Source organism: Eriocheir sinensis, chromosome 58 (assembly GCF_024679095.1).
Source record: "Eriocheir sinensis breed Jianghai 21 chromosome 58, ASM2467909v1, whole genome shotgun sequence".
Classification (NCBI taxonomy): domain Eukaryota; kingdom Metazoa; phylum Arthropoda; class Malacostraca; order Decapoda; family Varunidae; genus Eriocheir; species Eriocheir sinensis.
Window position 1 is genome coordinate 9,623,424 of NC_066566.1, and position 15,601 is coordinate 9,639,024.

At 40.3% G+C, this 15,601-nt stretch overlaps 1 protein-coding gene across 6 annotated transcripts in view; it reads left to right on the forward strand.

Annotated features, from left to right (window-relative positions):
* The window catches only part of LOC126985136 (TATA element modulatory factor-like), an 80,342-nt gene that overhangs the window by 51,575 nt on the left and 13,166 nt on the right, over positions 1–15,601 (forward strand). For 4 of the 6 annotated variants that reach the window (XR_007738332.1, XM_050839685.1, XM_050839687.1 and 1 more), the window contains exons 2-6: positions 4,297–7,212; positions 8,334–8,466; positions 8,852–8,893; positions 13,850–13,989; positions 15,011–15,157. Coding sequence is in view for 5 of the 6 variants with exons in the window: in XM_050839685.1 (XP_050695642.1) it covers positions 4,759–7,212; positions 8,334–8,466; positions 8,852–8,893; positions 13,850–13,989; positions 15,011–15,157 (2,916 nt within the window). In the remaining variant the exon portion in view is untranslated. The remainder of the gene's footprint in view (positions 1–4,296; positions 7,213–8,333; positions 8,467–8,851; positions 8,894–13,849; positions 13,990–15,010; positions 15,158–15,601) is intronic. The other 2 variants (XM_050839689.1, XM_050839688.1) reach the window with 2 other exon arrangements.

Here is a 15,601-nt window from a genome sequence, read left to right on the forward strand (position 1 = left end):
GTAGTAGTATAGCAGTAGTGGCAGCAGCAGCAGTGATCATAGTGTAGTATCATTAATCCTTGCACGCACCACGCACGAAGAAATGGTGTAGTAACACGCTGCAGCTCGAACGAAGGAATTAAATGATTTCCGATAGACGTGACGACCTTGAATTGCTGATTGAGAGGTTGTAGGAAGAGGGGGCGCCCACCACCACCACAACCACCACCACCACAAATGTTATATTGTGATATCACGCACGCACACCCCTGCACTGCCTGCAGCATAAGGCAGTGACGTCACCACCACCACCACTGTCAAGGGTTGTCCACACACACACACACACACACACTGATCCTGTTTTATCCCGCCACCTTCCTACGCTTACATTCCCTTCATGTTTAATTCCACACTGTTCCTTATTATCTTTATTGCGCATACACTTTATGCATACATCCTCTTTGGGTTGTACTTTACTCTCTCTCTCTCTCTCTCTCTCTCTCTCTCTCTCTCTCTCTCTCTCTCTCTCTCTCTCTCTCTCTCTCTCTCTCTCTCTCTCTCTCTCTCTCTCTCACACACACACACACACACACACACACACACACACACCAATAGCTCTGCGCTGCCAGGCTTCACACCCTGCCAGGCGAAGATTGAGCAAGGGGAATGAGGTGTGTGGAAGTACCAGCAGTATCCAGAGATCGACTTTAATGAGCCGTGCTCAAATTGGGACGGTACTTGCTGGTGATAATGAGTCCAGCTCGTGATCAGGCCGTGGTGAATTGCACTACACAGTCACCATTACATCTCACCTTTATCACTCTCCATACCACACAGACTCCTTCATGCATGTCCCTCATTCCCTTCCGGCGGAGATTATTCCACCGCGGAGAGATCAAGGACGCAAACATCTCATTCCTTCCATCCCAGAGTGTCTCGACCTCTTGGAGGACACTTCAGGGAAGGAAAGAGAGGGGGGAGGAGGGATGGTCACTGAGGCTGAACGCGTCTCTTAAGCTAACCACCCATCCATAAAATATCCTGTAGTGATAGTGGTTTTGTATATGACACTAAGAGTGGCGGGGGTGGGTGTGTTAATACTTGGTGGAATATAAGCAGCAGAGACGAGAATAGTCGTTATATAGTAGTTCTATATAAAGTTAAAAAAATATTGTAATTATATTCCATCGTAGAGACTATGAATATTGGTGTAAGAATGCAATTTATGTAGTCATATTAGTGATTGCAGATTGAGTTGGTGGCTTAATAGTAAAGACAACATTAATCGCGCGACAATCAAAATAGTAACTTTTGATGTCATTAATGCATGCCTGGTGCTTAAAAATTGACAGTAGAGGCAGTCCTCGAAAGTGAATATGACAGTAACGTTATATGTAACAAATGGAACAGACAATACTGGTAGTAATAGTGGTGAGCTTCATGAAACGGTGTGCTGCGCCTGAAGTGTTTGCATTTTTTTTTTCATTATTTCCAACAAAAAGAGACAAACTAAAGGCTAAAGGCCGCTAAACGCTTTTTAATCCCGTCGTCTGACCGCTTGAGGGGGAATTTCTAATCAACATCACTATTATTATTAACTACTACTACTGTTGTTGCTACTACTACTTCTAGAACAACCATGCGCACACACACACACACACACACACACACACACACACACACACACACACACACACACACCTTTATACGGGAAGTGTGTTGTTACGTTTTTCTTTACATGGTTCTTTATCAAGTTTTTAGTAAGTTCCAACCTGATTAGCGGTAATGTAGTGCTGGCAACGCCCCCACCCACCCCGGGGCCTCCTCAAGGGAACTTCAAACGTACTACAAAAACCAGCAAGCCGTCCGCCCTGCGCCCCTCTTTCTCCTACCTTCGCTCTGTTTACGTCACCCCGCTCTTTTACCTTCCTCATGCATTTGATTTGATTAGCTTAGGTTAGGCAAAGTCACATGTATGTACCCCTCCCCTCCTCTGTATATATCCCCCCTCTTTTCTCAATAAAAATCTGAAATCTGAAATCTGGGGAGCTGGATGGGACGGAGCGGAGTTAAATGGGAACGAGTTAGTGGTGTCAAGTGCATAGAGGGAAGACATGAAAGGACAGGGAAGAAGTAAAGTAAAACAAGAAATGAAAGGAAAGACGGAAATGGAAGATTGATGATTGATTGATTGATAGTTTATTGTTGCAAGTAAACAACAAAGGAGAAGGGAGGAGCATGCCATCCCAACCCCCAGGCAGTACAGAGTGTGATTATACAACTAAGGATACATGTGGAAGTAGCACCAGGAAACTAAAAAGATACAATTTAGTGGAAGATATCAACGGAAACAAGGGTGAAGGGGCGGGGCCTATAATTGTGACTAATGAGATGAGCTTTAGGGACGAAGAGGAACAAGAGGGGGCGGGGCGGGGCGGTGTTGGGAATCGGGGAAAGGTGTCGTTTTTGGAAAGATGAATGGGCGGGGAAGGGGAAGGAGGAGGATGGCTGGCGGCATGGGGATAGTGGGAAGAGGGTGACACACACACACACACACACAATGACGCTACTGTGTGTGTGTGTGTGTGTGTGTGTGTGTGTGTGTGTGTGTGTGAAACGGGAATCAAAGGGCCCCTTGCTAACCATTTGCATGTGTGTTTAAGTCATGCACATATTTGTCCTATTTTGGAAAGGAGAGAGAGAGAGAGAGAGTTTAACTGTTCCATGCTCGTTAGTTACACATAATGCAGTATCGTTTCGGTATGGGAGAGCGAATACCACGCCCATCCACGTTCCGCATTTAAGTGATGGAAATGTCCGTAATTACTTACCTAACTGTAAGGCGGCGGTTCCAGGAAAAAAAAATTACACACACACACACACACACACACACACACACACACACACACACACACACACACACACACACACACACACACACACACACAGTCTGGGAAAGTACAAATGTATCATGTTTCTGAGGTTTGAAAATTAATACTGAAAAATCAAAGTACATGTTGACTGGAAAAAGCAAGAGAAAAGATTAAATCAGGAAAATATCCAAGTGGATGCTGTAGGAAGGGAGTAGGTCTAAATTCAGTTTTGTGCACATGTTGCAGGCAGTGGTGACACCTTAGATGCTCAGGCCTCAGAAATGTAAGAGAAATGCAGAAATTTATATGCCCAGCTTGTGTAAGGAGACATTAAGGACAAGAAACTGAGAAGGATGAACTAGAGGTGAATGGAGGAAAGCTGGATGAGGTAGAACATTTCTGTTGTTTGGGAGATGTTCTGGACTGTGAGGCGGGAGTGGAGAGGACAGTAAGAGCGAGAGTGGCGGCAGCGTGGTTAAAGTGGAGGGAGGTGGCTAGTTTACTTGTGAATCGTAGCATCCCTCTAAAGAGCAGAGCAGGGGTGTACTAGATCAGTGATGTTGTATGGAGCAGAAATATGGGCTCTAAGTAGAAAATTGATGGAGGTATTGAGAGCAAGTGATCGCAGAACGCTGAGGTATATGGCGGGGATCAGGTGGCAAGACAGGGTGTCCAGTGCAGATGTAGCTAACAGATGTGGAGTAGAGGACCTGGAAACAGTGCTCAGAAGGGAAAGACTCCGATGGTTTGGACATGTAAAGAGAGCAGGTGAGGATACAGTGCTGGGAGCTGTGGAAAGATTAGAGGAAGGAGACCAGTTGGTAGACCTAGGAAAACGTGGAGAAGGTGTATACAGGAAGACTTGGCATTGATGGGATTGGATGAACATCAGGCAGAAGACAGAGTGGAATGGAGGAGAGCCATAAAGCGTCCAACCGCTCAGGAAGAGTGAAAATAGACGTTAAATGAAATGATGATGATGATCATCATCATGTTTCGGAGGCACCCCACAAGCTCTATAACGAGGCTCAGATAGTGACCTCTAACTTAAGATTGGGGACCACTGCTGTTATCACCAACAAACTGGATAATAAACGTTATGGAGACGGGACAGCACAAGCCTATAATATATATAATAGTACGGCTCTTTTCCTGTATTTCACAACTAGGTAAATACACACACACACACACACACACACACACACATCAGTGAATAACAAATTATTCTCAGCATCCAATACCTAGTTATTTATGTGTTTTGTTTTTATTTATTATTTACCTTTTTATGTATTTTATTTTGTTATACAATTTTTACTGCCATGTGTGGTTCACGGTGACCTATTACAGCAGTTGTGGTGCAAAGTTTACCACCAACACTATTATCTTATTGGAACTGGAAGTGTGTCACCAATGACGCAATTAATAGTCAAGTGTTTCATTACAGGGATATGAGACACTGAATCAATAACATGTGAATATTTAGTGCTCGTATACTGCCAGAAAGTGACAAAGTGTAACAAGGAGTGTTGAAAATTGTCAGAAAGGTTGGACTCGCAAGTGTTACCTTATCTGCAGTGCACTTACAGTATGATCTTTGAGATACCCCGATCTCCAAGATAGTCGGAGACCCCCAATTACCCCTGCACTGCTGCCTATCCTGTCTGCACTTCTACTGAATTACCCACAGTACTGTAACTGTTCACTAGACATATGAGGGCTGAAGAGTGAAATGGAAGAGTGTCATGTAAAAGTCTTCAGTGTGTGAATCATTGCATGACTGACTTAAGCTGCAGAAACTGATCAAAATAGATAAACAAGATTAAAACATATAAGCTTCTGTGAAATTTTAAGCTCACTGCTGAGTGGAAGGTAAAAACAGGTAAAAAAATAATTGAAATCCATCAAAATGAGCAAGTTTCTTCCTATGTTCAAAAAGAAGGGGAAGGGGAAGGAGGAAGAGATGCTTGAGGAGACAAAGAAGAAGCGGAGCAAGTCAAACAAGGTCTCAAAGGAAATCTTATCAAGTCCTTCCTCCAGTGTTGTGTCCAAAGCAGAAAAGAAGAGAAAGTCCACCAAGAGGAAAGCGCCAACGCCCCAAGGGAAGGAGAATTACCCTTCAGTGCAGGAACTGGAGAAGGAATTCTTTATAGATGCCAGTGGGGTCGTCCGAGAATGCCCCTCAGAACTCTACATCGATGCAGCTGGTGCTGTTAGGGAAGGGCCCAGGGAACTTTTTATTGATAATGCTTTAGCAGTCGATGACTCTAATACAGAAACTATATCAGACACATCCCATGAAGACTGCTTGCTGGCTAGAGAGAAGCAAGAAAATGGTTCCCCACAAAGTGATGACTGCATTAGTGAAAATGCAAAGGAATTGAAAGCAGAAAATAATGTAGCTGGGTCAGTTAGTAATCTTAATAGTTCCTGTGAAGAAACAACACTGAAAACACTTGAGTCGTCCATGGAAAATCAAGAAAAGAGGCAAGTCCATCAGGCTGGAGGTGATCTTGGAAAAGGTTCAGAAGAGAATGGAGATGAGTGTGTTGTCTTACGAAGCTCTAGAAAAAGTGAAAATGATGACTCGCTGAGTGCAAAATTGGCAAGTAGACTCAGTGTCTCTGAGGAATTGCAACACTGGCAGGAAGAAGAAGCAGTAGTGTTGGACTTTGACCCAATATCCGATTCCACAGAAGACCTCAAAAAAGAAGCAGAAGCAACAGATGAAAAAATATTAGAAAACTTTCATGATGTTGATACTGATAACTCTGTAAGTGTTCCACTAGTTAGTGCCGTGGATGTGGGAGATGATCACTTAACAGTGAGAATAGAGGAGCATACTGTGGCAGAGGCTGAGGTGGGAGAGGAAATGGGTCTGTCAGTGGCACATGAGGATAGTCTAGTCGAAACCTTCTACACCAACACTCCTGAGAGTGATGATGACTTTGACTCAGCACAGGAGGACTGGGATGAGGAGAGTGCAGAGGAAAAAGAACCAAAGATAAATCCAACTAATTTACTACAAAATGAAGACTTTGAGGCATCAAGTGGTAGTGAAAGAGTTGCAGAAGCTGAAAATGAAGAGATGAAAGACAGATACGAAGCACAGGTTTCCAGACACGCCAGTACCACATCCTCAGTCTATCAAGATGCTCATAGCAGAGAGAACTCACTATATGACATAAACTCAATTATTGAAGCAACAAATGAAAATCATAGTTCAGGTGAAGGAGTTGTGGTTGACTCAGGTCAAGCAAACAAGTTGACGCGTAAAATTTCTAATGTATCAGCTTCATCTAGTGATATTTTTAATGAAGAACTGGATGACTTGCTTAATGAAGAGCTAGATAGGTTATCAGAAGAAGAAAGTGGTTCCACTGCCTTAAATGACACTATTTTAGAAGGCAACAATGAAGTGGTCACTGAAATGTCTGGGGCTGACTCCACTTCTCAGCTACAACAACTAGAAACGATAACAGAAACAGAGAAGAGTTTGCCAAACTTGCCTCATCCAGAAAATACTGAAATTGCAGCACAAGAAGATCCAAAAACTGCAGCACCAGAAAAGGAAGAAAGTGTTGAAGTGGTCCCAGCAGAGGAGAGTAAGAACACAAGTGATCAACTAGATAAGGAGTCCATTGATAATACTGATAATCCTAAATCACAATTCAGTGAATCAACAGGTCATACAGCAGTGCAAGATAAAATAAGCTCAGAGAATAATATAGCAGAAGAAAGTGTTGTCACAGACCCAGCAGCACAAGCAGCATCAGAGGGAGGGCTGGACCAGGCCAAGGACAGTGGGTACTACAGCTTGCCTGTGTCTCCTAAGCCCAACACAGTCACAGAGAAGGAGAGAGAGCAGGCAGCAGCTGAGTCCTCAGTGCCTCAAGAATCACAAAAGGAAAATAAGGAGGAAGAATTAACTCCTCCTAGTGAGATGACAGTTGCAACAACAGAGTCAGAGGAGGCCCCTGAAGTGAAAAAAGTGTTATTAGAAAACTCTGTGCCTGATAAACCCTCTGAGCCATGCACTAAGAGTAACGAGTCCAGTTCCTTCAAAACGGTGAATGGGTTAGCAACAGTGAAAGAGGAAAACATGAGAATAGAGTCCACAGAAATGTCTCCAAAGGTTGAAGAAAAAAAGAAACCCAAATTGGATACATTCAAAAGCCCTATGCTAGATTTTAAGGGCACAGCATCTTCACCAGGACCTAGTGGCCCTGTCCCAGGCAGGCTCTCAAGACACAAGTCACCAGGTTTAGGTGGTGATGGCAAGCACAGTGATGAGGGCATGTTGAGTCCTGACCCGGTGGGAGACATGTTTCTGCAGCAGGCAGTTTGTTTATCCCATGAAGAAGTGAGTTGCCTAATTATTATTACTCAGATGACCCCCCCCCCCCCTCTCTCTCTCTCTCTCTATCTCTCTATCTCTATCTATCTCTATCTATCTATCTATCTATCTATCTATCTATCTATCTATCTATATATATATATATATATATATATATATATATATATATATATAATATAATATAATATAATATAATATAATATAATATAATATAATATAATATAATATAATATATAATATATAATATATATATATATATATATATATATATATATATATATATTATATTTTATATATATATATAGATATATATATATATATATATATATATATATATATATATATATATATATATATATATATATATATATATATATATATATATATATATATATATATATATATATATATATATATATATATATATATATATATATATATATATATATATATATATATATATATATATATATATATATATATATATATATATATATATATATATATATATATATATATATATATATATATGATCAGTACTGCTGGTATATTGCAGTTTTTGTTCAAGGGTATTGTGCCATGTATTTGCAGTGAGACATGAGGCTGTGATACAAAGAGCCATTCTGATTGTCACTACAAGTGTGGTTCAAGAGTGCAAGTATGACCTTAGATCTCATTCAAGTCTTTTTCGGTCAGCTTTGAGCTGCTTGTCTTTTGCCTCCTGTTATGGCTTTACATCATGAAAGTTTAAAATCAGTTTGGTGTTCTCAGTGAGTCACCCTTAGTATTAGCATAACTTGTGTTCTGGCTGGCACTGCATTTTTTCCAGGGAAGGGCAGGTGTACAGTCCTGTTTGAAGATTGTGACCTTGTTGTAGAAAAAAATAGTGATGGAGTTTAACATTAGCCACTTTCCACAATTCATTGAAACAAATGGGGTTCCTTCCACACTAAAACATGTGGCCTTGACATTGTTAGGCTCCAGATCCAAACAATAATTGAAAACTGATGATGATGATGAGTTATTTGTGATAAGTAACACTTTTTATTCTTAGAATCTTCATATGTTCATTTTCTAATCTGTTTTGAATTCTTTACCATGCCATTAACAGTAGTCTCTCTTGGCAGGCTGAGGCGCGGTTAGCCCAGCGTCGTGCAGCGCGGGCGGAGGCCAGGGAGTTGAGGCTGCGTGAGTTGGAAAAGCAGCAACATGAACAGGACAATGAAGAGGAGAAACAGTTTGCCTCACCATCCCACACAGGTTAGTTAGAGCTCTTCCTTTTTAGTTGCTTGATCAAGACATCAAGTAGTGTCTTGGGATGCCAAGAACTATTGATTTGATATTAGCCATTGCTCTTAAGAATAGACATTTGATCCACTTTAGTAGAAGTCCCTCTCAATACTCAATACTTATGCTTCAAGTCAAACTTTAGCTGCATCTTACATAGAAGGGAGGTAATTCTGTGTGTCATTTCCTTATTCTCTTCTTTGAATGTGAGTTGCACATAAAGCTTAATCCAGTAGTAAAGCCTCAGACCCACAAAATATAACTGATTCTTAGCTGCAGCAAAGCCGTTTCCATGGAGAAATTCATCATCATTCATTATGCCTCTGTAGCTTACCTAAAGATTATGCCTTCACCACAGATGATGATGACTGCGAAGATGATGAATATGAGGCTGAGGAAGGTATGGTGAAAAGGCATTAGGGTGGTGTGTTGACTAAGCTGTTTGTTACCTAACTCCCATACCGGCAGCCACGCAGCCTACCCCTCACCTTTGTTAACTTGTGCCACCATATTTGAACCCTCCATTTTTATAGTGTCAGTCGTGTTTGATTTGATTTACTCTACTTACCGCATTTCCCGGCATCCAGTGCAACATTATGGTCACGCCCTCATTTTGAAGACAATTTTGAGAAAAGATTTTGATCGATGAAAACAGTGCTGGTTGAGGCTTATTTTTCCATCGTAACTCATTTTTCAGCACCTCCAGTTCGTACTATTCATGTCAATATATTTACTGTTTCTTCAGTAAAAGAATAATTTAAAGTGAAAACTTTAGAAATCACTACACACACACACAAACACACACACACAAACACAAACACAAACAAACACAAACACATGCACATGCACACACCCACACATACATAATATACAAAGATTAGAAGAGAAGAGAAACGGAAATATGAAAAAGAGATAATCAACAAGTGCAAAGACCAACCCAAACTATTCTATAGACATGTGAACAGCAAATTAAAGAATAGAGAAACAATCGATAAACTGAAAATGGATGGAGCTACATATGAGGACCCAGCAGAGATGGCAGAGGTGATGAATAACAGCTTCCATAGAGTTTTCACAAAAGGAGACAAATTTGTACAACCCCCAGGCCAGGAAAGAGGAAGAGTTATGTAGGAGATACAGTTAATGATGCAGGAGGTCAAGGAAAGCTTGAACAAGCTGGATGTAAGAAAGACGACGGGGCCGGATGGAGTATCAGGGTGGATCTTGAAAGAATGTAGTGAGCAACTTGCAGAGAAACTGCACTCCTTAATGAGCGCCCCCCTGAGTGAAGGAAGGGTACCACAAGATTAGAAGAGAGCAAACATAGTACCAATTTATAAAGGAGGAAGGAGAGAGGACCCATTAAATTACAGACCAGTATCACTCACTAGTGTGGTTGCGAAGATATGCGAGAGGCTGGTTAATAACAGGTGGTTGGATTTCTTAGAAAGTGAGAAAATTATCTTGGATTGCCAGTTTGGATTCAGGAGAGGGAGATCTTGCATCACCAACTTGTTGTGTTATTACTCAAGGGTGACAGATTTAACACAAGAGAGAGAAGGCTGGGCGGATGGAGTGTACCTGGATTTGAAAAAGGTATTCGACAAAGTACCGCACAGAAGACGAATTTGGAAAATTAAAAATAGGGGTGGAATGGGTGATGGACTGCTTAAGTGGCTGGAGGACTTCCTAACTAACAGAGAAATGAGGACGATAATCAGGGACAGGGTTTCCAACTGGTACCCTGTGATGAGTGGAGTCCCGCAAAGTTCAGTGTTGGCACCAATAATGTTTGCGGTTTATAAAAATGATATGGTGGACAGAGTGTCCAGCTATGCGAGTTTGTTTGCAGATGATGCAAAGCTATTGAGACGAGTAAATAATGTGAAGGACTGTGAGGCACTGTAAAGGTACCTGGATAGAATATGGGAGTGGAGTGGTACATGGCAGATGGAGTTCAACCTTGGGAAATGTAAAAAAATAGAGTTTGGTAGGAGTGGTAGAAGATGTGAATATGATTATAAAATGGGAAGTGAGATAATATGCAGAGGAGTGGAGGAAAAAGATTTGGGAGTGACTGTCTCAGAGAACATGTCACCAGACAAACTCATCAACAGGATAACGGGACAAACTCTGAATTTGCTGAGGAACTTAAGGACAGGATTTGTGTACTTAGATGAGGAGATGATGAAGAAAATAATAGTTACAAGGTTACAAGGTTGGAGTATGCAGCAGTGGTCTGGTCTCCTCACGAAAAGAAGAACATAAGGAAGCTGAAAAGAGTGCAGAGTGGCAACTAAAATGGTACTGGAACTTAGAGATCAGACTTATGAGGAGAAACTCAGTAGCATGGGGCTCACAACCCTAGAGAGAAGAAGAGAAAGAGGAGACCTGATAGCGGTGTACAGGGTCGCGAGTGGAGTGGAGCATTTGGACAGAGAGGACCTGTGTGTGTGGAACGAGAGAGAAATGAGAGGACATGGAAAGAAGTTGAGGGCAACCACGTGTAGGAGAGATGTGAAAAAGTTTAGCTTCCCAAACAGAAGCACTGAGCTATGGAATAGACTGGAGGAGGAGGTGGTTTGTGCGAGAAACATTCATGATTTTGGAGGTTTTCGGAGTTTGGAATTTCAGATAAAGAATTCTCAACCTGTACTTTGATTTTTAATGTAAATTTTTTCATATGACCAATTTAACATACAATCTGCCTTATGGAACCAACCCCCGTTGTGACTCAAGGACTCCCTGTTTACCTCAGTCCTTGTCAAAAGTATGCAGCATGCTGCATATTTATGGCAGAAAAAGAATGATAGGCTTGTTGTCGAAAGTTTTTAAACAAGTTTGCGATGGCTATATGACATCAATGCATCTGTTAGCTGTCAGCAGTCATCTCAGAGCTAGGTGCCAGTTGCCTCCAGGTTTTCATAGTGAGCAGTCATCTGCCATGTCTTGCTCTGTGACTTTGCCTTGTTTTTTGCATTTATTTGTGGTGTTTGTAGTATTACATTGTTATTATGGCACTTGCCAAGGAACTGGCAGATAAACCATTACTCAGATCATTGATTTAAAGGAGACAGGCCATCAAACTAAGTAAATAAGTTAGTTGTTGACTGTGATGAGGTTGACAGTGTTTCAGAGAGGAAAACAGTGGCAAGATACCAACACAGAAACCACAGTCTGGTCGTCCCAGGAAGACTTTTTCAGGGTCCATGAGCATTATAAAACTTTAATATACAGTACCCTTCATTCACAGACCTTGATTAATTCTCCTTGAGATGACCTGAATGAGGTTTCTGTAATGGTGTCTCACCGTTGTTTTTCTCTCTGAAAAGTGCACAGTACTTCCTCACCATCAACTTCACCACACCCACTAGCTCAGTTATTTCCTTAGTTGTAAGGTCCCTCTACTGAAGGCAATGATCTGAACAACGGTTTCTCTGAATAGTTTCTTGGTAGGGGCTACAATAACAATGTAATGCCACAATTGTCACTAATTAGTGCACAAAAATGAAAAAAATTAGGCAGTCATGCAGCAAGCCATGGCAGATCACTGAATATGACAGCTCAGAGGTGACCTGCACGTGGCCTTGAGGTGGCTGCTGACAGCTGAAGGATGCAGTGGCGACATGTATCTTCCGCATACTGCTGTCTCAAATCTTTCACCCACAAGATTATCACTTTTTTCACCATAGTACTATGTGGCATCTGAAGCTAGGCATGGTATACCTTTGATGAGGAATGTATGTTATAATAATATGTCTTTTATCATATCATAACAATTAAATATATGTTATTTAATGATAGAAGTGAATCAACATAGGGCAAGGATTAGTATCTAATATCAAAACACATCATCTAATTTTCCTTATAAAGGAGAATTTTGCACTTTAGCTGTATAACACAAAGCCCTGAAGGCACAGGGTAGTCTCAAGACTTACCATAGGAACAAAAATTGTCTTTGGCACTGGGAAATACGGTATATATACATTATTTATTTCCTTCATTCATTTGTTCTGTAATTTGGTTTTGCCCCCTGATATTTTGCCATTTTAAGAAGCATGTGTTTGAAGCAGATCACATTTTTGCTCGGTAATTATTATTTAAACCAAGTTGTGGTGGTGAGTAATGCAGTGATGGGAAGTCACATGCCATTGTAGTCCAAGTGGTTGAGACTCAAGTGGTATTTAGCAAAAAGGATTGCCAGTGTGATTGCAGACATTGCTGTAGCATTTATAATGATAATTGACAGTCATAAAAATTGTATGTTAATTGCAATTTATCAACTGCTTTCAAGGATGTTGCAAGGGTATGATGGTGAAATTTAGAAAGAAGTGATAGAAAAGAAACTTAAAAGGAAGAAATCTGTAACTATTTTTAGTATGTCTATATTAGCTGATGACAATGAAAGGCAGAAGTAACAATCCATTCAAAAATATGGCTTTAGAGCTTACATATGTATACTAAAGAACAATATCGTGAAATGAAGAGCGTTTAACCTGGAGAGTAAACTTTGAAACACACGATCAAGTATTACTTACAGCAATCAAACAAAAGCTGAGCCAAAATATTAAGCACTAGCTTTCCATAATAGAAATTGTCTGAGAATTGTATGAAACTGGGAAACATAGATTAAAACTACTACTTCAGTGACCAGTCAGTTGTGACTCACAACTCTTAAAAGATAAGATTGTGCTCACCACGGCGGAAACAACTTGATTTTGGAATTGATTTTATTCATCGCATAATCATGATCACAACATTTTCGCATTTACAATTTCAGATGTTATTTTCCACATTCTTGATTCTAAAACACTCTCCCAAAGCATAAAATAATATATAAATATCATCACCTTTTAAATATATTTTTAGCTTTCAGTACAGCAAACTATTTCTCTTAAGTTGCTGCATATTATATGGTTTGTACTTTGCTCATATGAATTTTTGTTTTTAACAGCATAAAGCATTTAATTTCTTGCCAGCATAAATCCAAGATATTTGTGTGCTTTGCCGTCTAGCAATTGTGTAGTATTAGAGACGATATAAATCAAGAAGTCCATCCTTACCACAGTCCTTACCACTGCCTCAGCAGTGTTATGGGTAGAGGATAATCTTGCATATCACATCATATAATATGGACAAAGTCATGGTGATAAGTATTACATTAATTATCTCAAAGTTTTCATAAGAAATTCATGTCATTAAAATTTGATGATTATTTTCCACTTCATTTGCACTGAGTTCTCACTAAATTATTTTCTTTATACTCTAACAGAAGTGTAGGTCAGTGCCATCAGGTGATTATATTATTAAGTTTCTTTTTTTATGATAAACTTGTTCATCAGTGGCACTGTTTCAGAGCCTGTGCCCCGTGCAGGATTGGGGAGGGCGGCAGGGAGGTCAACTGGAATGAACTGCAGTGGCCAGTACTCCCGCAGGTCTTCAGAAGACTCCACCACAGATGAGGCATCACTTCCAGCTAATGTCAGGGAGATGAGGGTGAGGGAAAAGAATGTCAGTTTTATGTCCCCTTTTAAGGGACCCCCCTTTCTCTCATTTGTTCACTGATCTCTCACTCATCATCAGATGTCAAGTTAACAAAGATTCAAAAACTCACACAGGGAATAACACTACTGCACCTCCACCAGACACTACACGCATCACCATGCTGCTACCTGGCCAGCAGAGTAGTGGTGATGTGGTGGTGGGTGTAGCAATGAATAAGATGGTGTAGTGGTGTTTGTAGGAGTGTGGGGGATGTAAGGGTGAATTTAGCAACAAAATTGGTGTAGGGGTTTGTGTGGCAGCATGGGAGTGGTGTGAGGTATGTGTATGAATGAGCTTGTGGTGTGGTGTGTGAATCATTGTGTTGATCTGTGACAGTTTCTTAATCTATATTTATTTTTATTTGTCACCTGAAGATGAGTGGTAGACCTGGGTACCCGCACTTGCATACAATAGAATCTTAGGGATCATTGCCATCAACGATTCAGAGCTCCCTCTGTGGCCAGTGTCAGTTCAATACTCATAATGAAAACACTCCCATGCCCCACTTGGGGCCCTGCTTCCTGCTCTCTTATATGGTGGGCCACCTCTGAGAAACTCAAAGGAAGCCCAAAACAATGTGTCAGATACACTAATTAGTTGTACAAGAGGATGGTTCAAGTAATATATATTGTACATTGTAGCTTCAAAGTTGTACTTCAGAATTTAAAAGAAAGGGGGGGGGATTGGTGAGGCTGATATATAAAAGTGACCATAAAGAATCTATACAAAATAATTGCAAATGTGAATGAAAAATATTGCCTTTCTTAATAACTGAAAAGATGGGCTCGTCTAATACAAAGGTGTGTTAAATTAACTTTAATATACTGAAAGTACAGTATATCTCTTTGGTACTTTTAATTTTTGTTTCAAGCAGGTTAGCCTTTTAAGTGTTGGGAATTCGTAAATTTAGTATAGTAAGGATGCAATTGGGTTCTTGCTTCTAAACCTTTCATGTCTTTGATTCCCATCCCAGACTGAGTTGAAGGAGCTGGATGAGAAGTTCCGAAAGGCCATGATCACAAATGCACAACTTGATAATGAAAAGGCGACCCTAACATTTGAAGTAGAATTAATGAAAGATAAGTACACAGAACTAGAAGAAGTGCACACACAACTAACGGTAAGTTCATCTGGTATCTCTGTGAAAGAAATATTATGCAATTAGCACCCAATGAATTAATTCTCTCTCTCTCTCTCTCTCTCTCTCTCTCTCTCTCTCTCAATTGCACTAGTTTTGCTGATACTTGACCACGTTTATTTTGCATCATATTCAATAGTATCTCATGCATGCAGAAGACTGTTTGTGTGATACATCTCAAAGGGTAAAATTACACATTCAATAAAAGTCCAATAATCCAAAGGGTGGCAATGAATTGTTTGGATTATTGGGAAGGACCCTTGAAGACATAAATTATAATCACACAATCAGATAAAAAAGACGATATGTGTTATTACTCATTAGTAATGCGTAAAAGTGTTGAACAGCAGTTTCAGGAAGATAAAACCATGTATTGAAAGTATATCCAGAAGTAATAAAGGCACAGAAAAGTAAAGCAGATTCACA